Here is a 24,380-nt window from a genome sequence, read left to right on the forward strand (position 1 = left end):
GTCCAGAGCTCTAGAACATGGCCCGGCTCCTGGCCCGGCTCCTAGCCCGGCTCCTGGTCCTGGTCCTCACTGTGATCTGCGGGATGCCTGTGGACTCAGGTCAGTGTTTTCAGGACTTCTATCATGTGACTTTAATAACCTGACATGTTCTACCGACGGGTTCTCCCTCCTCAGCCATTGCTCCTCTGTGTTCTCTCTGATTGGCTGCTGGAGGAGTGAAGAGTCTCTCCTGAATCTGTTTCTTCTCAGATTCAGTCCAGAAAACCGTCTCAGCTGTTGAAGGACAAACTGTCTCTCTGCCGTGTGAAGCTCCGAACGATGAGACCATCAGAGTGGTGGAGTGGACCAGACCGGACCTGAAGGACCAGCCTGTTCTGTTATACAGAGACGGACACTTTGATCCAGATAATCATCCTTCTTATCGGAATCGAGTGGATCTGAAGGACGTGAAGGACGGAGACGTGAGTCTGATCCTGAAGAACGTGACCTTCAATGACCGTGGGACATTCGAGTGTTACGTCATCCAGGGAGGAGAACAGTCCAGAAAGAAGAGATCTGAAGACACCGAGTCCCTCAGCTTGGTCTCTCTCTCAGTGGTTCCTCCAGGTCAGTAGTTTCAGCTGCAGGTTGTTTCTTCATGTTGTTGCTGAGAGTTTGGAGAAGAGACAGCAGCTCTTCATCATCCTCTACCTCACTCTGTTTCTGTCTGCAGGAGACCCAGGAGGACGAGGAGGGGATGGAGGACATGTTGGTCTGATTGTTGGTGCGACTGTAGCTGCTCTGGTTGTTGTTGGTGTTGTGATGCTTCAAAGATACCTGAAGAATCAGGTCGTCTCCGAGACACTGACTGCAGGCTGTGGACTCTCCGTCTTCCGTGGTGGAGACGCTGGAGACCCAGGAGGACAGACTGGACTCTGAAGCCCGTCACACAGTCCAGGGACCCTGCTGCTGCTGCTGGATCAGCAGTGTTGGGCAAGTTACTTTCAGAATGTAGTATTCCATATTATTAGGTAGCAGGGCATTAACAGAAATGTCGACTCGTCGACTCCCGTCGCACAAGTTGACGTAAATTTGGAGGAGTGGACAGTCGTAGGTTATTCTCTCTCTCACCGGATCACCCACAGCTGCAGCCTTCATCCAGCGCATGAGGATGCTCTCATCTCTCTCCGTTAAAACATGAAGCTGCAGCCCAAGAACGTGAGGGAAGATGACCCAGAGTAGGATTACTAAACTGAGTGTGATCTCAGAATATTACAGCAATAAGGATTCATTTGTTTACCCTTTCTCTTTAGAGGCTGGAGAGTTCTTTTTCTTTTTTTTTTTTTTTTTTGCAAGTTGAAGTTGGTTTCTGACTGGTGTCTATTTGCGGTTCTGGTATTTCATTTCCATTTATTCACATTGAAAACGGTTGTCTAAGTAATGTTCTGTGAACCATGCAGCAAGACCTGTATTAACTTATAATTTTGACATCATTGAGTTTTGATTATTTCTTTTTTTTTCTTCCAAACATGTCGCGGACATGCACGGTGGCGTCTCGCTGCCGCTGCCTTAAGCTTTAATCGAACTTTATGTTGTTGTGCAGTTAAATTTAAAAGAGACTCCAGGTGCTAGCCTTTGTTTTGTTCGGGTTAAGATGTCAGGAGGGCTGTTGATGCTCGTGTCTGGTTGGCGTTGGCGCTCCACCGACGCGCAGGTGGTTTCTCCCATACTGCATTTTTGGGCTCAGCAGAGCGTTCCCTGCAGGCCGCTGATCCACACATCCTCGAGGAGCTTTTCCAGCTCCAGACTGTCTATCTGCTCCTTTATTACAGATTGTTTATAGAAAATGAAGCACATACATTGTCAATATATTGTCATTTAGCATTAGAATTTGTTTCGCCTTTTTTTCTGTTTCTGAATCGCAGGGCGGCGCCCGAGCTATTAGGTACGTTGGAGTGAATTTTAATAGAAGTTGCTCGTCGCTGGACAGCTGTGTGTCCGTGTTGTCCCCCCTGTCAATGTGAGGACGTCATCACGACTTGTCGACTCGACTTCGACTTTATTGACGGATAAGTTGACTTGAAAAAAACTAAAGTCGTGAATGCCCTACTGGGTACTCAGGTCTGAAAGTCATTTGTTCCATTGCAACACTACTGCCTCTGAATTGAAATAGATTACTCTTCCTTTGCATTACTTGAGTTCCTTCCAGCAGAATATCTGCAGAAACATTCCGCAGCTGGTTCTACCTTTGGCGGCTTCAGACCCTCCTCCTCCACCACCAGACTTGTCAACCCGTCACTCTCCACCCAGCGCTGCGCCGCCTGGAGAACAGGAACAGCTCCGTGAGGACGCTCTTCCTGGAGCACAGCTCAGCGGTCAACACCATCATCCCAGACATCCTCACCAACAAACTGCAAGCACTACAAAGCCAACCCCTCCCCCCCCCCCCCCGGACTACAAACCTTCTGAGGCGAAGACGAGATGGTGTCCATACACTCACTGATACAGAGACACACACTCACTCATGAACAGTCTCCCCCCCCCCCCCCCCCCCCCCCCCCCCCTCCCCTCCATGAACTAAGTCCCCCACCCTTCCTCCTCCCTCCTCCCTCCTCCCAGCCTTCAGTGCTGCACAGTCGCCACCTGGATGTTTAAACTATTATTCTTGTACCTGGTGGTGCCTTGTGTTGCCTCTGTTGTCCCTTCTGTCTTTACAGAACCTTTTTACTATGGTGTACTGTACCCCCCTGTGCAATAACAATAAAGGCTATTCTATCCTTTTCTATTGTACTCTGTTCTATTCCCAGGGCAGAGCAGAGACCAGACGTTCTATTTCCACTGACCTGGAGCCTCAGTGAGGACAGCCTGTCTGCAGCTGAGCTTTATTAGAAACACACTGAAGCAATAATAAATCATTCCTCAGTCTTTGTAAAGTTTAGTGCCTGAAGAAATCCCGGGTTCGTTCCAAAAACAGACCTGCCAACCTGTACGCATTTTGCGTAGCAGGTACGCAATTTGACATTAAAATACGCTGGTACGCTCCGCCTCATTAAACTACGCAAAAAGCTGCAGACGTCTGTGAGCGCTGTTATAAATGCGGACCGTGGACGTTCTCATGTCTGACAACACGATGCAGCAGCAGGGCTCTGAAGTGTCACGCATTTCGATGTGTTGTCACGCAGTCACGGCACACAATGCTGTGTTCGAAACCGCATACTTACGTACTACTCATACTAACTTATTGAGTATGCAGTGTGTTTACACTGGCAGTATGCGATTTTGAGTATGCGAGAAGTTCCCGGATGCATACTGCATTCGCCAGAAATGTTGAGTATACATCGTGTGTTCACTACTCATACTGAAATTGCCCAAGATGCAACGCGACGGACATTTGAATAAACTTTATTCAGTTCACAATGACTGTTTCTTCATGATGTACATTTAGCAAGCTGAGTATGGTTCTAGATTTAATCTTCCCTCCATTGTTTGTGCTCGTAGGTATGTTATGTTACGAGATTTCTGATTGGATTGACAATGATTAAAAATAGTAAAAACAAAAAACAAAAAAACAAAAAAAACCCTTACATCTGAGAACAAGTCCATGCTGAAAGCGACCATGATGCACCGAAGACGGCGAGCCGATCTTTGTTGAAGAGCCGAAAAAACTCTCCGTCGGTAAAGCATCATAATTGGCATAATAAGTGGTCCGTTAACGGGACACCGGTCCGAACGGCGACGTTAAGCGAGATATATTGCTGAAAGGTTGCCTTCTTGTTTTCAAAGTAAAAGCACAGATTTATCACTGAGGTTTTTTTGCATGAGAAAGGGAAAGGGGGCTTTATTTTGGTGAAAATAACCGGAAGTGCGTTACTCACTGCGGCTGGCTTGAATTTCGCCGAATTCGTCCGAACAAAATCCTAAACGGCTGATATTCGGACAAATAAACGACACACTCGGCTCTAAACCACCACTTTGTCGCCTAATTTAAAAAAAATCTCGATGAAGTTATACATTTGACGAGTTTAGAGCTAAAGTGAAATCAGCTTTAGCAGATCGATTTCTGCTCATGGAAGAAGTGCAATGCATTGTGGGTTATTATGTAGTATGCTGTAGTGTAAACGCTTCGCATACTGTTTGTTGGACTGAGTAAGCAGGATGCAGGATGGATAGTATGAGTATGTAAGGATGTAGTAGACAGTATGCGGTTTCGAACACAGCCATTGTATTTGTCACGTTGAAAAAAATACCGGTAATTAGTCTGGTGCGCCGCAGCTCTGGAACCGGGAGGAAACACATGTGCTCCCCTCGTAGTGCTGCGACGTTCAATGAACGAGTCGTTCGTTTGAACGGCTCTTACAAGTGAATGATGAGAGCCGGTTCTCAGCTGTCTGAGAGTCGTTCCTTTGTGCAAACTGTCCACGCTTCCTTCACATGTCTCCTGAGTGTCTCCTGAGTGTCTCCTGAGTGTCTCCTGAGTCCAGCTGTCTCCGCTGCCTTCATGTGAATGACGGAGTTTCAGTTTTCCGCCGCTTGCTCCAGTCACCTGAACGCAGCAGCTAACTAGCGGAGGAGGAGTGTCGCGAAACCGGAGAGGAGCCGGGGTTTTGGAAGAACTGATTCCCTATTAACTGGCGACTGGGTTTCTTTCACGTCCCTTGTTGCTGATAGATGTTAAAAACCAGACAAAAAGCCGTGTCCGACCTTTTATGAGTCTGATTTCAACATCTGCGGCTACTAGCAGCAGCAGCAGGAAGTGCTAAAGGAAGTCAGTCACCAGTTAGCAAGGAAACCAGTTAATTTGAAGCACCGTATTGACGGCTTTATAAAGGTTGTAGTAATGGAACACTCGCACGCATGCGCACACACAGCATAAAATGCTCAGTTAAAGGACACGTAGCAGCATTTTGAAGCTCTTTTCTGGGGACGACGTGCAAGGTCAGCGGCAATGTAATGTGTATCAGAAAAACATCTGTTAAATATTTGTCATTAAAGAAATGAAAGAACCAAATGAAAACTTAAAATTTACAACTTAAACTGACAGTGCCCCCCCGGTCAACAACTGTCCCGGCAAGTGGTACTCCAAAAACTTTGCCAAGGTTGGCAGGTCTGCAAAAAGCAGATCTTTATTTTGAAATCGGCCGTTCACAAGACAGGCAAACATTGAAGGTCAGAGGTCATGAGGATGGCGGTGTGCTGTTATGATAAGGTGCGTTCACGATGGCAAAGCCAGAGGTAGACGGAGCTAGACGAAGTAGACGGCGCAGCCGTGGGGCGGAGTTATAAGTCTGCCTCCAAGTCGGACAACCCTATGTTCTCCATGTTGGTGTTTCTCATGACTCCACTGTGGGGGGTGTTTACAGGCCCGTCGTCCGGGGTGGCAATGCCCCCCCCCCCCCCCCCCCCCCCCCCGCCTGTGCCTCCTTGCCCCCCCTGGCTGTCAGAGGGGTAATTTTGTTTTTCTTATTAAAAACAAAAGAATTCATAATTTCTTTTGTGTGTCACATTGTGTTAATTCATATTCAGTTAACTGAAATGAATACAATTAAAAAAAACCAAAATAATTTTAAGTTACGTTTTGGCTTCTGTCATGTGAAGCGTGCCTGCTGCTGCAAGTGCAACCATGCATCAAGGGGGGCAGACTGCCTCGCCCCCTCAGTCCAAAAAATTAATAAATAAATAAAGTTTTCAGTCTATTTTGTGCTTAAAAAACAACAGCAAACTCCACTGGCTTGATCAAATCAATATGAAGTGTTGCGCTATTCAAAATTACAAAAAAAAAAAAAAAAGTGGAGACTCCAGCTCTACTAAAGGTGAGGGCTGGTTATTTTATCATTTGTTTTATTACTATTTGTGCTTTTTACCAATGTGATTAATGATCATATGTTGTTGGACACAGTAGAACAGGCCTCTGATCTGTGGATTCTGTCTTTGTGTTGCTCCGTTACTTTTTCGCCGCCGCTGCCCCCCCCCCCGTTTGTAGCTGCCGCCGCCGCTGCCCCCCCTCCCCCCTCTACACTGGGCTGGAGCCGGGACTGGGTGTTTATTTATGCAAATAAAGCGCGTTGTCATCAAACTGATGAGGAGTGGGCTGGGGTCCAATCCCCTGCCTGTATGAAACAGAGAGGTGGGCCAGGTAGCCGCGGTGAGTTGCTCTCGAGCAGCTCACGCGGCTACCTCTGTGACCGATCTCGTTTGGGTCTCGCGAGTTTTCGATGCCCTACGTAGGTCCTACGTATCAGTGACGCCGGGCCACATCTGGGCGGGGCGGCTCAAAAGTCTTAAAGGTCTGCCTGTGGCTTTCTCATGTCGAACGCACCTAATGGAACACTCGCACGCATGCGCACACACAGCATAAAATGCTCAGTTAAAGGACACGTAGCAGCATTTTGAAGCTCTTTTCTGGGGACGACGTGCAAGGTCAGCGGCAATGTAATGTGTATCAGAAAAAACATCTGTTAAATATTTGTCATTAAAGAAATGAAAGAACCAAATGAAAACTTAAAATTTACAACTTAAACTGACAGTGCCTTTGCAAATGATCAAGCACAGTAAGGATAGATTTAGCACAATTCCCAGGTGAATAGATCATGTTGATCTAAACTGATTGATCGATTCTCAGTCTAATGGTTGTTCTCTCCAAAACATCAGCAAAAAATCAGCATGATTTCATTGTATCAGTCACCACCTGCAAAATCATCTGTTCAGCTGTCAGAATCAGTCAAAAACACACTTCAATACCATGAATACCAGGCATGGGTGTGTTTGCATGAAGGTGAGGAGGACAGTCAGGAGGGTGAAGAGGGAGACCAGTGAAGAAGTGAGCTGTGAAACTCCAGCTTCATTTACAGCACATTGGGCTACAGACAATTTTCCTTTTTGTTTTATTACCTCCGCCAAGGAGGTTATGTAATCACAAAGGTTTGTTGGTTGGTTGGTTGGTTGTTTGCTAGCAACATTACGGAAAAAGTAATGGACGGATTGCAATGAAACTTTGTGGAAAGGGGGGTCTTGGGCTAACTTAGAATCCATTAAATTTTGGTGACGATCCGGATCACTGTCTGGATCCAGGAGTTTTTTTAAAGGATTCTTTATCATTGAGAGATAGGACAGTCTTTCACATAGTTGGGCATAACTCAACAATAAATGACAAGGGGGCTCAGCAAAAACATTACAGTAAGTTCTTCAAGGACTCTAAGAGAGATCAGCTGCTGATCCAGATCAGGAAGTGTCCCGGATCCCAGGATCCAGAACAGACAGAAACAGGGGGATTCCGGAGTGTCAGTCGCTGTGAGGAAACACTGAGATATGAACAAGCAGCAAACAGCTTTCTCCCAGACATTGTTTGTGTTGGGGAGAAATAAAATGGTTTTTTTTTTTGTTTTTTTTAATCACATCTGGTGTTCTTACTGTTGTTGGTGACTGATTGGAGCTGTGGCGGAGGGCTGCGCCTCTCCGAGTGTCAGATTCTAGTTTTTTGTTTTTGTTTCTTTGTTTTTATTTTACAGCATATTGAACTCCGATGGACGGAAGTTGTTTTGTGTGTAAATAAAAATAACAGTTTCCTTGGAGGTATGAGAGCGATGTGTGAATCAGAACTTGAAGGTTCTTCTCACTGTAAAATGCTTTTTGTCTTTATTTTCTTATACACAATATTTTCTGTTAGCTAAAAAACCCAAAGAAGAAAATAAAAACTATCACAGTCACTATTATGACTGAAGCACTGGGCTCAGACAGAAAGGTAGATGAGGACTATTTCAGTGGTCCTCTGCCCTTAAAGACAAAACATCTAAACATTTTGACTGTCAGAGCTCACACAATGTCAAAAGAACAAAGCATTTTGAGGGCATTGACCATTTGTTTGAGAAAGAAATTTAGTTTTTCCACCTAAGTGAGCTGTTCTGGAAGAGATGTGATCTCTGACAGGTGAACTGTGGTTCTGCTGAACGGTCCAGGTTGTTTTTGGCAAGAGAACCAAGAGAACTGAGAACGTCTGGTCTGTTTTGAAAAATGAGCCGAAGCTGTTGAGAAGGATCTTTACATTTTGGAGGCTCTGACTGTTTATATGGGAAAGAAATGAAGCTTTGAAATGTGTGAACAGTTTTGGGAGAGAGATGAGGTTTTGCTAGTGAACTATGGTGTTGAGCTGAACTGTGAGACCATTTTGCCAAATGATCTTCGAGTTTTGAAAATGTAATTTCAGTTTGAAGAAATGAGCCAAACCAGTGGAGAAAAACTGTAACACAGGTGTTGATGAGGAAAAGACTGGAGATCATTCTGTCATGACTGGACACTTTAAATGGAAGACAGTGCATGACACCATTGTTCCTCATCTGTTGCCATGGTTACCTGCAAAGAAACACGTGCAGCCACCATTGCACTGCACAAAAAGGGCCTAACAGGAAGTCCATAGCAGCAAGTAAGACTGCACCTCAGTCAGCAGTCTATCACATTATCAAGAACTTCAAGAAGAGAGGTTCACTTGTTGCCACACAGGCTCCTGAGCACCCAAGAAAGTCCAGCAAGCGCCAGGACCGCCTCCTGAAGCCGCTTTAACTGCGGGATCGGACCGCCACCAGTGCAGAGCTCGCTCAGGAATGGCAGCAAGCTGGTGTGAGTGCATCTGCACACACAGTGAGGCCAAGACTTCTGGAGGAAGGCCTGGTGTCAAGGAGGGCGGCAGAGAAGCCACTTCTCTGCAAGAAAAACATCCAGGACAGACTGGTATTCTGCAGAAGATACAGAGATTGGACTGCTGAGGACTGGGGTAAAATTATTTTCTCCGATGAATCCCCTTTCTGATTGTTTGGAGCATCTGGAAGAAGGCTTGTTCGGAGAAGACGAGGTGAGTGCTGCCATCGGTCCTGTGTGAGGCCAGCAGTGAAGCATCCTGAAACCATTCATGTGTGGGGCTGCTTTTCAGTTAAGGGGCTGGCCTCTCTCACAATCCTGCCTAAAAACACAGCCATGAACAAAGAATGGTACCAGAACATCCTCCGAGAGCAACTTCTCCCAACCATCCGAGGACACTTTGGTGACGAAGAATGCCTTTTCCAGCATGATGGAGCACCGTGCCATAAAGCAGAAGTCATCACAAAATGGCTCGAGGAACATAACTTTAAGATTTTGAGCCCTTGGCCAGGAAACTCCCCAGATCTTAATCCCATCGAGAGTTTGTGGTCAATCCTCATGAGGCGGATGGACAACCAAAAACCCACAAATTCTGACAAACTCCAAGCATTGATTATGCAAGAATGAACTGCCATCAGTCGGGATTTGGTCCAGAAGTTGATTGACAGCAGCCAGGGAGGACTGCAAGGTCTTAAAAAAGAAGGGTTACCGCTGCAAATATTGACTTGAATTCTGTCTTGAATTCAGCATGAATTCTGTTTAATTTAATGTTTAATTCTCAATGGAAGCTTTTGATTCTTATGAAATGCTTCTATTTGTATTTCATTATACCATAGAAACATCTGACAAAACGCCTAGCAACCCTGAAGCAGCGGACTTTGTGCAAACTTACCAGTTGTGTCATTCTCAAAACTTTTGGCCATGACTGTACAGGCACACAGGAGGAGCTCTTCACGGAGATCTCCCCCTCACCTGCCTCTCCAGCTCCAAGCTCTGGAGAGGACTCCTCACCTGCAGCCACACCTCCCTCTTTACTGGTTCCCCACAGGTGCTCTAATTAACCCCCACACTCACAGAAAAGAAACTAATAAACCACTCCTCTTTAACATATCATAACTTAAAGGTGCATTAAGGAGTTTTTCAACTTTAAAAATACTTATTTTCCACCATTTTAATGATGTGTACAGTGTGCCCTGACATATTCAGTGTAAGTACCTCGAACAGCGTTAAATTCTCACTTATAAGTTGCAGTGTATATGTGTGTGTATACTCGGTATATGCATCTATGGGTGTATATGTGAATAATTTCTCATTATTACCACGATACCAAGCGATGCCGGGCAGTGCGGTGCGATGGAGCGCGCCGCAGAGCAGGGCGGCGCGCCGCAGCGCAGAACGGTGCTCACACGGAACACGGAGCATTTAAAGAAAGATTTTTTTTTCATTTTTTTGGTGGAAAAGTGCCATTTGCCCTGGGTCCGCAGCGAGGTGTGCCACGGTGTGGTCGTGGACCGCGGTCCGCTAATTGAGGAACCCGGTTCTACACATTTGGAATCGTATATGAAGCCCGTGTTTGTTAAAATGTAAAAAGTTCAATAAATAGATTGATGGAAAAAAAGAATTCTGAGAAGGCAGAAAAGATGATCAAAACAAATGTATTATTGAAGTTATTTTTTCGGAGAGAGCGAGTGAAGAATCCTGACATATAAGAGGTCATAAGTTCAGACTGGAGTCCAGCCATTGACTGCTTTATCGGGGAGAAAAATTGTAAAATCAATGAATATGAGATAAGGACGATGCAGACTGTTGTGCCTCTCGAACACTGAGCTGCTGAATTCTGTTCTCGGTATTTTTTGATTTGTATGAGTGATACCTGAGTGCACGCTGTTAATGAGATTAAAAAATATAAATACCAAAAAATAAAAAAAGTTGCAGTGCCGGTCCGGCACCAGATTTTTTTTGGGGAGAATTTGAGATGATGTGACGTAATGCGCGCTCCCGCTGACCTGATTATCTTTAAGTTTCGTTTTGTCCGCCGTTCCTCCGCCAGATGCTTAGTGAGCAACAACTGAGCAGGATCTTCCAGGAAGTCAGAACAGACTGGCTTCTAGCACTGCAGCTCCACACAGACTCCACCAGGGAGAAGAAACTTAAATCTTACTCGAGCTCTACTTAAAGAGCGAGGAAGGAGTTCCCCTCTACTGTGCACGCGAGCCACAGGCACGAGTGTTTCACTAAGCTGCATTACGCCCACGGCCTGCAGGGGGCGCTGTTTCGAATGAAACGTGCAAACTCCTTAATGCACCTTTAATGACTACTGAAAAAGATGAAATGATGGGATGACGTTAATACGGTATGTAGCTCCCTCACGGACTGATCACAGGCAGGAGTAGTGTAAGAAACAGGGTTTATTGACTCCACAACCCGTGAGAACCAGTCACAAGGAAACACAATGAAATACAAATTAAGACACACACTTGTCAACAATTAAATGAAATAAACTATGCAAAAGTAAGACAAACCTCTTGAGCTGCCATCCACGAGGGGCTAAATCTTCTTCTGTTTGTCTTGTTGCTTCTTTTATCTTCAATTTCTTGGCTTACAAACTTATTTGAACATTTTTCCTTCCTTTGACGTGCAGAAACACTGCTGGTGTCGCAGCGCGGTGGAGCTGAGTGCGGGTGGAACCCAACACCTGAACAAAGTTCCTGTCTACTTCACCACTAGGTGGCGCAAGAACAAAATATATTAAACAAATTAAAATAAAGCCTAAATATGTGAATCTGTTACACGGTATAAGAATGAAGATGATGATTAAATTGATTGGCCAATCCCAAATATAATAAGCTATGGTAACCTTTGAACAAACCTAATTCTTCCCAACAAAACATAAACTAAACATACTCCCAGTTACCCCACAAATAAGGTGTGTCTATGGGTGAGGGGGGGGTTACAACAAGAAATCAATCAATCAATCAATCAATTTATTTTTGTATAGCCCAGTATCACAACAACAGTTGCCTCAGAGGGCTTCAAGATGTTACATTTGTCGGTAAAAGTAAAAACAGTGAATAAGCATAATGGTAATATGTCAATATTTACAGTAACGAGACAGAACGAAGCAACCACCACCTTAGACCCTCACATCCGGCAAGAAAAAACTCCAAAAACCCAGTGGGAAAAGAAGAAATCTTGGGGAGAACCACAGTATGGAGGGATCCCTCTCCCAGGGACGGACAGCTTTGGCAACAGCTAGCATGAGACAATAAGAAGTAAAGCCTAGGACTATGTTGAGGACAGTCCGTTGGACGGTCCAGCACAAGAACCACGGATCCCAGCAGTAGAACCGAAGCCAGTCCACGGGCAGGACCGACAGGGGTGTCCTCCCGGTCCGGACGGAGCTTGTTCATAGGCCTTCGTAATAGTGGAGTCAGCAACTGAAACTGGAGAAGACTCCCCCTCGAAGGGGGGGACAACAGGTGAAAAGCAATGAACGGACTAAAGGGAATAACATTCAGACATTAGAGGAGGACAGGGCTCAGTGCACCGTACTTCCCACAGCATTCTAGCTCCTGGGGCAGCTTTGTGGATACTTAACTGTTTAAACTAGTATTTAGTTAGTATAGTTTAGTTTAGTTTAATTTAGTTTGGTTTAGTTTAATTTTGTTTAGTGTAATTTGGTTTGGTTTGGTTTAGTTTAATTTAATTTAATTTAGTTTAGTTTAGTTTAGAAATCCTGCCTTCACATTTTCCTTTGTCAACCTTGAGGTTCCGTGCTCTGGTCCTCGATCCCATGACGAACCCAGCTGGACCTCCAGTCGTCTGCTCAGAGGCACGTTGGAGCAGCTGTGAGGTTGAACCCGAACCTTCCTCTGGCCGTGTGGACTTTCCACACCCTGGAGCCGTCCTGCTCTGGCTTGGTCTGCCAGAATCCCGGTTCTGATCCAGCACTGAGTTACTGTCAGATAGCACCGCGCTGGAACAGGAAGTCTGAGCCAGGAAACAGGAAGTGACCACAAACACTAAATCTTTCCAGAAAATCTGAAGGTTTTATTCATTCTGCACGACAACAACAGCTCCTTATCCCCAGAGCAGAGGCTGGCTGGTTATACTGGTTATGACATCATCACTCCATCGTCCAATCCCTGCTCAGCCTGGGTGCCGGAGGGCGCCGCCATGGAGACGGCTTGTTTGGTTCCTGTGGTTTAAAAAAGAAAATTTTACTACACGACAGATTCAGGAAGCTGTCAACCATCAAGAGATGGACGGTTGGTTAATTAGTCAGAAGTTAAAGGTTGTATAGATGATTTTTCACGGAGAGAGAAATCCAGTGACAGTTATGGTTTGTTCACACCGGACGCGAATAGTGCGGCGAGAGCGGCCGATTTACATAGAAAATATATGGTTTTCGCGCGGCCAGGAAGCGGTGAGCGGTCACGTGGTGCGAATTCAGCGAATTGAGTGGCGGCCGCGCGAACCGCTCTACTCGCGCCACTGAAAGTTGGGAATGTTGAACTTTCGAGCGAATTCGCGCGCGGCGAACCAATCACAGAGACACTCTATATGACGTCATTTATGACGTACCGGAGTCCCGGGAAACACCAGAAATGGATGAGAAACTGATCACACCGGTCTGCCTCGCCCTGAGCCCATCGTCCTATTTTTATAGGGACAGGAATAAAAAGGAGCTTGCTTGGAGGAAGATTGGTGAGGAGGTCGGGTCCCGGTGAACTGAGTAAAGAGATTGTGGTGAAACGGTGTTTACTGTTAGTTAAACCGTGAGTTTACTGAGAGGTCGGGTCCCCGGGGGAATAGAGCGCCGATGCGGGACAGCAGCTCGTCAAACCGGACCGGGAGAGATGGAAGTCCTGCTGAAAGCGTCCTTCATCCTGGCGCAGCTCCTGGAGTAAATGGTGAAGCTCACCATGCTCTGAACGCCTCTGCAAAATATTATGAATCGACACACGTCGCCTGGACTCGCGACGACGACGTTGTCAGGCTTTATCAAGCAATTAAGCAGACCGCCGGCAACAGAGACGCGAATTCAGCGGCAGCCGCTGTTGGGTCACACAATGCACACACGGCCAACCAGGGGCGAATCGCGCGAATCGCGCCGCGCTACTCGCGTCCGGTGTGAACGCACCATTAGTCCTTTTTGAAATGCTGCGCATGCGTGACCCCCACACCCTCCTCCCCCGCTCTCTCCGGAGGAACGCCTCCTCCTGACGCAGAAAGTAGCATGTAGCAACTTAGCATCATTGCGCTAACACATAAAAGGACACCAACGTGTCCTTTTGAAAAACACAAAACACAGCGAATATGAGTAAAATCCTGCACTTGCGCCAAATCCTGTCCCTGAGCCGTCCCTGGTCTCGGTGGATCAGAGGAGGACGAGGAGGTTTGTGTGGAGCTGCAGGACTGGAGCCGACGCTGGAGCTCACAGCTGATCTGTGCGCTGCAGCCTGCAGGCGTAAACAACCCCCCCTCCTCCTCTCACTCTCCGGACTTTTTCATACAAGTCTTGTTTTAAGATTAAAACATACATTGTTTGTGGCAATTGTCTCAAGTCTACAGGTGAAAAGGTGCTGATAGCGGCAGCAGAGCCGAGCATGGGGGGAGCGGGGTGGGGGAGGGGGGACGAAAAGTGCGTAGGAGCATGAGAGCTACGCTGCAAATGTAGAGAGGTTGATTGACACGTTAGAAAACCAATATATAATGACGCTGCTTCGTTATTGATTGGCTAAAGTTATGTTGGTTTTACAGTGTCCAGAGTTGATTAATGTTTTTTTTTTTTTTGGTCACGATAAAAACAAGGCTGCTGCAGCTTAATAACGCCATTTTTTAGCTTTAATTGATTTTTGTTAGTAATAAAGATCTTCTATACAACTTTTAACTGGTCATTAGTTAGTGTTTTGGTTGCTGGTTGGGTTGTTAGTTTAATTAATTAGTTGTTTCATTTATTAGTTTGATGGTTTGTTTAATGGTAAGGTGGTCAGTTACTTTGTTTACTGGTTGGTTGATTGGCCGGTTAAGTTTGTCTGTTCAGGACTGGATTAGTTGGACAGTTAGAATAGAATAAAACGCGTTTATTGCCATCATGCATGTATGACGACAGTTAAAAATAACTCCTTGGTGGAAATAGAAAATAAAGAAATAGGAGTGGCAATAAATAATACACACACACACACACACACACACACACACACACACACACACACACACACACACACACACACACACACACAGAGCAGCAGAAGATACAAAAAATACAAGGGGGTGTAGGAATATGAAAAAGTACACATGTCCAGTGGAAAGCCCATATATATGTATTGCACACTGTACAGTGAGAAATAAATATATGCACATCTATGCAGAAATATTTACACGTGGACAGTTTAACCGAGTACTGTGTTCAGTACTCTGATTACACTGGGGTAGAAGGACCTGGTGAATCTGGAGTTGCGGGCCTGGATGGAGCTGCCCCTCCCCCCTGAGGGCAGCAGTGAGAACAGGCTGTCCGAGGTGGGAACTGTCACGGGACTTCCAGACTCTATCCAGAGCCTTCCTGCCAGCCTGAGAGCTGCTCAGGAACCACAGCATCTCTACAGAACACCTATAGAAGGACAGCAGCAGGTCCTGGTCAATAACTTGAGACGCGTATTCAGCCTACTGCACCAAGCCCGTAGCGGTCCACACATAAAGACAGCCCTGGTAAAAGATTCTGACGGTAATCTCATTACAACTGAAGCCAACTGCCTCGAGCGCTGGAAGGAACACTTCAGCCTGTTCCTGCAGCACAGCACCATCCAGGCTGACCCCACCCTCCGAGAGGCTGCCATTGCTGCCCCCCCTAGCGCCCCCTGCTGCACAGACCCTGTAACACCCGGGGAAGTGAGAGCTGCTCTGAAGAAACTGAACATCAGGAAAGCCCCCGGCATCTGTGCCATCACTGGTGAGATGCTCAAAGCCGGCGGTGATGCCATGGTGGAGCGGCTAACCCACCTGTTCAATCAGGTGTGGGAAACAGAGCAGCTGCCCACCGACTGGACCAGAGGGTCATCCTGCCCTTCTGGAAAAGAACCACCGACTGGACCAGAGCGTCATCCTGCCCTTCTGGAGACGAAGGCGATCAGCTTGTCTGCGGAAACCACAGAGGCATCACCCTGCTCTCCATCCCTGGCCAGGTCTTCACCAGGATCTGGCTTCACCGGGTCCTTACAGCGACCAGAAGCCGCCGCCGTCCCCAGCAGGCTGGCTTTATGCCCAATCGCTCCACAGTCGACCACATCTCTGCCGTAAGTCTGCTGATAGAGAAGACCCGTGAATTTCATAAAGATCGCCATCTGTATATCGGATTCATTGATCTGAAGCTGCCTTCGACACCGTCTGCCTCTCCTCACTGTGGAACATCCTCCAAACCCTCGGAGCTCCGCCCAAGACCACCGCTCTGTTCCAGCTGCTCTACAGCAGAGAGCTGAGTCCGTATGAACGGTTCGACTCCAGCTGGTTCACCGTCTCCAGCGGCGTTCTCCAGGGCTGTGTGGCTCCTGATCTTTAAACTGCATCATCGACCATCTGTTGTCCAAGGTCCGCGAGGCGTCCCCGGAGTGTCCTTCGGCAGCTACCACCTGACTGTCCTGCAATACGCTGATGATACCATCCTGCTCAACACAGCCTACAGTCAGCTGAGAGACGCTCTGGGCTTTACAGTGAGGAGGCAGCACAGCCCGGCCTCCAGGGGATCCACCTCCCATGCAAACCAGGAGCAACATCGTAGAGCCTGTCAAGAACTTTGTGTACCTGGGGTACATGGTGACAGACTGCAGGGACCTAAAACCAGAGATTGATGGCAGACGAGCCCTGGCAGCATCTGCTCTGCAGTCCCTCTGGAAACCACTCTGGTACCAGACCATCTCACCAAGACGAAGCTCCTGATTTACAACTTAGCCGTCTTCTCCATCCTGCTTTATGGCTCAGAAATGTGGCCCCTGAACGACACTCTGGCCGCAAGAATCGATGGCTTTGATAGCAGGGCTCTTCGAACCATGGAGAACATCAGGGGCTCTGAGAACCATGGAGAACATCAGGAGGCCCCAGCGAGTTTCCAATGAAGAGCTCAGAGCCACACAGGCCAGCCCCGAGCATCTTCCTTGGTCGCACAGCGCCGCCCTGCTGGTTCGGCCGTGTCTTTGGTCTACCCCTGGAACATCCGACACGAGCCATTCTCCGGTTTGACCCAAAGGCCTCAGGCTGGAGTCGACCACGAGGGAAACCCCGGACCCGATGGCTTGACGTTGTTGCGGGCGATCGACAACATGGAGCTGCTGTGGAGGAAGCAGAGCAGCTGACACAAGATCACCAGCTCTAGAAAAATCTGGTTCATCTGGTCGGCTCAACGAACTGGGACGGGATACCCTGACCCTCCTGGAGCACTGAGTAAGTACAGGACTGTCTCAGAAAATTAGAATATTGTGATCAAGTTCTTTATTTTCTGAAATGCAATTAAAAAAACAAAAATGTCATACATTCTGGATTCATTACAAATCAGCTGAGATATTTCAAGCCTTTTATTATTTTAATATTGCTGATTATGGCTTACAGCTTAAGAAAACTCAAAAATCCTATCTCAAAATATTAGAATATTTCCTCAGTAAAAAAACAAAATTATAACAGCAAAACAAAATCAAACATTTGAAAATGTCCATTAATGCACTCAGTACTTGGTTGGGAATCCTTTTGCACGAATTACTGCATCAATGCGGCGTGGCATGGAGGCAGTCAGCCTGTGGCATTGCTGAGGTGTTATGGATGCCCAGGATGCTTCAGTAGCGGCCTTTAGCTCATTTGCATTGTTGGGTCTGGTGTCTTTCAGCTTCTTCTTGACAAAACCCCACAAATTCTTCCATCATTCCTGGTTGAGAGTTTTCTTGGGAGTTTTATCTCAGTGGATGTGAGGGAGGGCAGAGGATGTTGTTATGATGCTGTGTAAAGCGATTACAAATTATTTGTAAAAATGGCTTTACAAATAAAATTACCTGGCTTTGTTTCACCATTTAGAGTTTAGCTTGATGGTATTTTTAATATAAGATGTTTAAATGATCATTTCTGTGTGAGATAATAGGATAAATTTATCTTTCTAAACAAGACAGACACACAGATCCTTTTTTAAGTATGTAATTTTGCTAAACTTTAAACGGACATACACCGTAATAAAGTTTGTCCCAGTCGAGTTGCCGTAACGAGCTGTCTCGCCGTAAATCATGTCGTGATGATGAGGGCTGCTTGGGATGATGATCCCAAGCAGTGCATTGTACGGTTTGAAAATTGAGAAAAGGGACATTACAATGTCAAAAACAGCTTATTTTGCTTGCCAAAACCTGATTCATGCCTCCGGTATTGCATATGGATCGATATTTTGCCTCAAAATGATTTATTATAACACAGCAGAGTCACATTTACAACATTTGAGTAAAACCAATACTTTATACCACTTAAAAAATTAGTAAAGGGACATTACAATGTCAAAATCAGCTTATGCTTGCTAAAAGCTGATTCCGCGGACTGGAATCAGCCAAAACTTGATTTCTGCCAGAAAGTGATGTCCGTACGACGCACTGCTTGGGATGAAATTACTCTGTCGAGCAATCTAGCAGTTTTAGTGCAAAAAAAAAAAAAAAAGAAAAAAGAAAAGAAAACGTGTCAGCTCCGTACACATCTTTATTAGCATAACAACAAGCCAGGTTAAAATCGTCAACTAGCTTACCGGTATTTAACAGCGATAAAAGGCAACTGGACGTACAGGAGGCTATCAAACGCAAACACAAATAAACATCGTTGGATGATCAGAAACAAACTTGTTTGAGCCCAATTAAGACTGCTGCAGAGCCACAGAAGCTGCGCTTTTCAGCTGCCCGCGAACCGGAAATCACTTTATGGCAGGGAATCACTTTTTGGCACGACACCGGCACGAAAAAAACTGCAAATCGTCACGGCGCAGCCGGCATCGCTGCACTACGATTCCCAGAATGCCTTGGGACCAGTCACATGACCAGACAGCCACTAAGCGCTGCGCGCTCGTAGCTAAGCTACTCGGTTCAGACGTCAAACATGAAGCTCCAGGTACTTTATCCACCATCGTGATTATAAAAAAAGAAGAGGCTTTTGGCCGAGTTGGTAAGCAGCTTACAGTCAAGTCGGCACCGACCAACTCGGCCACTCGAGAGAACCCCCGCCCGCGAGGCCGACTTGGCGAGATGCCGAGTTGACTGTATCCCGGGGCGGTGCCGAGTTGGCCGGGGCCGACTTGGAGTGGTGCCGACCTGCCTGTATCCCCTCCGGTCCAGCTCCGTTCTGTCTCCGGTGCAGAGACGCAGCGCCGCAGCACTGTCCCTCAGTGCTGTTTGTTGTTGTGCTTCTCTTCTTCTTCTTCTGTGATGCTTTAGGCAGCTTGCATCCCGTTGGTTGCATTACCGCCACCTGCTGGTCGTTATGATTGGAGCTTTTTCTTGCAGGTTGTCATTTGTTGTCAGAATTTACAGAAAGAATCTGAAGTAGTACTGAAGTAGGACATGTATTTAATTTTTTTCTAACAAGCCCTTAGATTTTCATATTTATGATACAAGAGTTATATGATACATTCTACATTTAAATATCTAAACATAATTAAAGATCTGCTTACAGTGGAGTTTTTACAACCGTGACAAATATCCTTTTGCTCTTCTGCTACTGTGGTTTTATGTTGTGTTGTTTTTATATGTATATGTATGTTGATGTAGCACTTTGCACTTTGCCCAAGACAAATTTCCCACTGGAACAATAAAGTTATCTATCTATCTACCTATCTATCTACCTATCTATCTATCTATCTATCTATCTATCTATCTATCTATCTATCTATCTATCTATCTATCTATCTATCTATCTATCTATCCATCTATCTATCTATCTATCTATCTATCTATCTATCTACTACAGTACAACAAAACTGTCAAACTTCATCAAGACTAAAACTAAAACTAATTTCCACAGACTAAATTTTAACTAAAACAAAACTAAACTAAAAACTAAAATGTGACTTTAACTAAATCAAGTCTTTGGTGAGTGACTAAAACTAAAATGAAATGAAAAATTTATGTCAAAATTAACACTGGGCACAGAGGGTCGACTTTACTGAAGCAACAAATGAGAGAAAAAAGAATGAAGTGGATGGATTGAAACAGCTGGTGAAATGCATGATGACAAGGAAACAATCGTACAGTTACAGAGATTAATCTGAGACTGTTGAAGGTTGACAACATTACATCAGGAAGATAGAAGAGGCAGATAGAACACTGGTAAAATGAGAAAATAAATAAATACATACATACATGTAAAATAATAAAATAAAGTTGTGAAGAGAACCGGTGGTCTCGTCCAGCCCTGCTGGAGTCCAGCAGGCACCGGGACCAGGTCTGACTGACTGCTGACAGGGAGGACCAGACTGCTGCTCCGGTCGCACAGAGACCGGACGGCCCTGAACAGGGAAGAGGAGAGGAGTGTCGGAGCACGCCCTCCTCTGGACGCTGGTTCTAACCAGGAACCCTTCTGTTCAGCCGCTGAGCTGCGTTTTAACATGCAGTGTGAATAAGAGGTGTTAGTTTCTCTTTCCGGCCACATTTCAGAGGTGAAGCTGAGAGAAGCTTTCAGACACGTAGAGACTAAAACCTCCAGATCACCTCCTGAGTCCAGCCAGAGAGGAGCAGCTGGTTCTGATCCAGATCCTCCAGAAAGACCCAGAGAAGGAGCTCCGACATCCAGAGAGGAGCAGGAGCAGGAGGAGGAGGAGAGACCGGCCGGACTGGACGATGGAGGGAAGACGTGTTCTGCAGCTGCTCTGTAAGAACGGTTCTCTGCAGGTTCTCCTGTCTCCTCCAGAGAACCTGAGACCAGCTCCTCTCTCTCTGCAGGTCTGACCTTCGCTCTCATCTCCACCACTCTACCGTCTCTTCAAGGTCAGTGAACGCCTCGTTCCTCCATCACATCACATCCAGTTTGTGTGTGTTGTTTAGAGGAGCGAAGAACCAGGAAGTTGTGAACTGTTTGCTGGTGTGTGTGTGTGTGTGTGTGTGTGTGTGTGTGTGTGTGTGTGTGTGTGTGTGTGTGTGTGTGTGTGTGTGTGTGTGTGTGTGTGTGTGTGTGCGGGCCGCACCGTCACAAGGATGCAGGACACCAAGAAATGTGTCCCTTGGGTTTTTTGTGGCGCTGACACAGGGACCAGATCCTGGTCTATAAAAGCCTGGAACGTGAACAGAAGCTTGAAAACCTTTCAAAGTTCCCAGATCCTCTTTAAATCCTCCCTCAGGCTGGAGCAGCACCTGCTTCAGCTCCAGGTCCAGGTCCAGGTCCAGGTAGGGATGGGAATCGAGAACCGATTCTTTTGTAGAATCGGTTCCTGAGGTCTCGATTCCAAGGAATCGTTTGGCTGTCTCCTTAACGATTCCGCTATCGATTCCACTGTGTGCTGACGTCGTATCATGCGCGGAGCGCATGGACTCTCAGTGCAGGTGCGGTCTGCTCTGCCGCAGCTACAGAGCCGCGGACTGGAAACTTTCAGCAAGGATCATATTTTTCCTCACCCCAGAGCCCTGCTGCTTCAATCTAAACAGAAACAAGTCGGTGCCAGATGTAAAGTAGTTTCGTGTTCCAAAATCTGTAGTTAAAAAAAAAAAAAAAAAAAAAAAACTGTGTAGCATTTTTGCCTTCACATTGTTTTTTTGTAATTCTTCTGGTAGAATATATGACAAACAACGCGATCTAATCATTATATGCATTAGAAGAATGAAGGATGTTGTACTTACTCCTTGTAGGAAAGTCAAAGACACCAAAATTGCTCAAATCTAAGCTCCATGACGGGAGCGGCTGTGTTGCCAGATTGGCCAGGTTTCTGCACAAACAAGCTTCTTTTGAACCGAGGTGGGTTGATGAAATGGTTATGTGTTGGTGACGTGTTTTTTTTTTTAATGCAAATCCGTATTTTACAGTTTTAACATGTGTTTTCTACAGAGATGGAGGTTTGGACTGCTTTCTATTGTTGGATGGTTTTAAAATTATATTTGGGGCAGATCTGGCAACCTCCATCAGCTGACAGCAGACACACCCAGACTGTGTGAGTGACAGAGCTGCAGAGCTGGACCAGACATGGGCATCCAGTGTGAGGCCAGTGGAATTTGGTTTTGAGCTTTCCTGCCTGGCGTCAGGAAGAAGCTCCAGAGTTTGGCTGTTTTTCACACCAAAAGATGAAACTGGGACTACTTGCAGCTTGCAAAGTTTTCATGACATGGATATTTTTTTCTTCTGTTCAGGTCAAGATGAAGATATTGAAGAGTTAATGCAAACACCCCATTTGTATTGTTTCATTTCTCACTCAATGAGAATCGATAAGAGAATCGCTAAGGAATCGTATCGATAAGCAGTATCGACAATGGAATCGGAATCGCTCAATTCTTAACAATTCCCATCCCTAGGTCCAGGTCCAGGTCCAGGTCCAGGTCCAGGTCCAGGTCCTGGACTGTGGCTAGTGTATCAGATGCTGTACTGCAGTCCAGTCCAGTTTGACCTGCTTCAGCCGCCGTCTTCCCAGAACCTGAGCCTTTAACTGCTGTCACGGGAAATTTCTCTTCTGCTGTTTGTTGTTCATGCTGTGTTTTTCTCAACACCTTAGTCTGTTGATTCGTAAATGTTCTCAGCTTCAGGAGGGTTTTCTTCCATGGAGGGACATTTCTCACTTTTTCTCTGAACGACAGACTCGATGATGGATCTTTAGCTGGAACTTGTCTTGTTCTCCATCTCTCCATGAACGACTTTTATCAGCAGGACTGACTGTGAGTCCCAGCAGATCTCAGTTCCTTAAGACAGACTCAGTGTCTCTGAGCTGTGAGGAGGACGGATGGACAATTTGGAGGAAGACCAGCAGAGAACAGAGGAGTTCATGTGAAGACGGGTGGGGAGAACCTGCTGGTTCCTCCTGTAGAATCAGCTACATGGTGACCAGAGACAGTGGAGTTTACTGGTGTGAGTCCAGAGAGGGAGCAGCTGGAAGCAGCATCAACATCACTGTAGCTGGTAAGAGAGTCTGTCTCTGTCTCTGTCTGTCTCTCTGTCTCTGTCTCTGTCTCTGTCTCTCTGTCTCTCTCAGATGCTGGACTCTGCTCTCTGTGTCCAGATACAGTGGTCCTCCAGAGTCCAGTCCTCCCTGTGATGGAGGGACAGGACGTCACTCTGGGTTGTAGAACCAGCGCTCCCTCCACCCTCTCAGCTGAGTTCTTTAAAGACGGCGTCTCCATCGGGACCGAGTCCACAGGTCACATGACCCTCCGCCATGTTTCCCGCTCTGCTGAAGGCCTCTACAGGTGTAGCTTCAGAGGTGTTGGAGAGTCTCCACCCAGCTGGATCTCTGTCTCAGGTGAGGAGGACGAACCTGCTGCAGGTCTGCTGCTGAGAACCTCCTTCAACTGAGACTGATTTCAGGGAACCACAAGACAGATCCTCCTCCTGGTTCCTCCTCTGATCCTCCTCCTGGTTCCTCCTCTGATCCTCCTCCTGGTTCCTCCTCTGATCCTCCTCCTGGTTCCTCCTCTGATCCTCCTGGTTCTCATTCCGCTGAGTTCAGTGTTCTCCGCCACCTGCTGGTTTCCTGTCCGTACTTCATCTCCACTCTGCTCATGGTGCCGATATATCGAGGCAGATCCAAAGGTAACTCACTCACTCACTCACTCACTCACTCATCCTCCTCTCTCGTCAACAGGAGACAGTGTGCCCGTCTCCATGGCGACCGCTGGTGAGGTTCAGGCCTCTCGGGGATTGGATGAAGACTCCGATGACGCCATGGCGGCGGTCAGCACGGAGCATCACTTCTGAAGTCAACCAAACTCCTTTAAACTTTATTGATGTGAAGATTTAAACACAGCAACAGTGGAGGAGTGGAAACAGGAAAAGACATGATCCAAAAAAACAGTCTGAAGGCCTTCACTGTCATCTGTGGTCAATATTTTCACTGAAGATAATAAACATCTCTTTCTTCTGCTTTGTTATTTTATGTCTTCTTTTTTTTCTCACAATTGATGAAGAAGAAATGAAGAAAATATCAGATTCATTGCATGTGAGAAAATGTCAACACAATCTTAAATCTTTTCTCATTAAGTGGAACCTTTCAGTTAGTTTGTTTCCAGTCTGACTTCTTTTTGGAGGGGGCAGCATCTTGTGCACAGACCACAGATTTACAAAGACAGGCTGGATGGCTGATTGGTCACCGGTCGGCCATTTTACCTCAGGGGACTTTTCCGGAGCGCTCCAGTAGTGGATGGAAGGTGAGCGACCTGCACAAACAAAAATACACGTCTTGCTGAATTTGAATGAATGAATGAATGAATGAATGAATGAATTACTTTATTTGTCATTATACAAGTACAATGAGATTACATGCATCTCCAGCAGTGCATGTGTAGCGCTTAGGAAAAAAAAAAGAATAAAATATTAAAATAATAATAAATGCTTTAAGTACAAATGTCATTGCACGTCGCCCGTACAGAAACATGTCAGTTTGAGTTCGAGATGGTAATGGCTCGAGGGAAGAAACTGTTCTTGAGTCAGTTTGTTCGTGCCTTCATGCACCTGTAGCGTCGTCCTGAAGGCAAGAGTTGGACCAGGTGCAGGATGGGAGCTGTCCTTCATGATGCTTTAGCCCTGCTGAAGCAGCGAGCGGTGTAGATGTCCCTGAGGGTGGGAAGAGGGCAGCC

The 24,380-nt window shown here is 46.3% G+C and overlaps 1 protein-coding gene across 1 annotated transcript; it reads left to right on the plus strand.

The window, feature by feature from the left end:
- Positions 1 to 6: 6 nt before the first annotated feature.
- LOC115382910 (uncharacterized) lies at positions 7 to 23,514 on the plus strand. Its single transcript, XM_030084880.1, has 8 exons — positions 7 to 99; positions 250 to 603; positions 707 to 877; positions 20,317 to 20,481; positions 20,553 to 20,597; positions 22,459 to 22,707; positions 22,808 to 23,047; positions 23,390 to 23,514. Exons 1-8 carry the CDS (start codon positions 18 to 20, stop codon positions 23,500 to 23,502), a joined length of 1,419 nt encoding a protein of 472 aa, XP_029940740.1. The 5' UTR covers positions 7 to 17; the 3' UTR covers positions 23,503 to 23,514.
- Positions 23,515 to 24,380: the final 866 nt, after the last annotated feature.

This window comes from Salarias fasciatus, chromosome 3 (assembly GCF_902148845.1).
Source record: "Salarias fasciatus chromosome 3, fSalaFa1.1, whole genome shotgun sequence".
Classification (NCBI taxonomy): Eukaryota; Metazoa; Chordata; class Actinopteri; order Blenniiformes; family Blenniidae; genus Salarias; species Salarias fasciatus.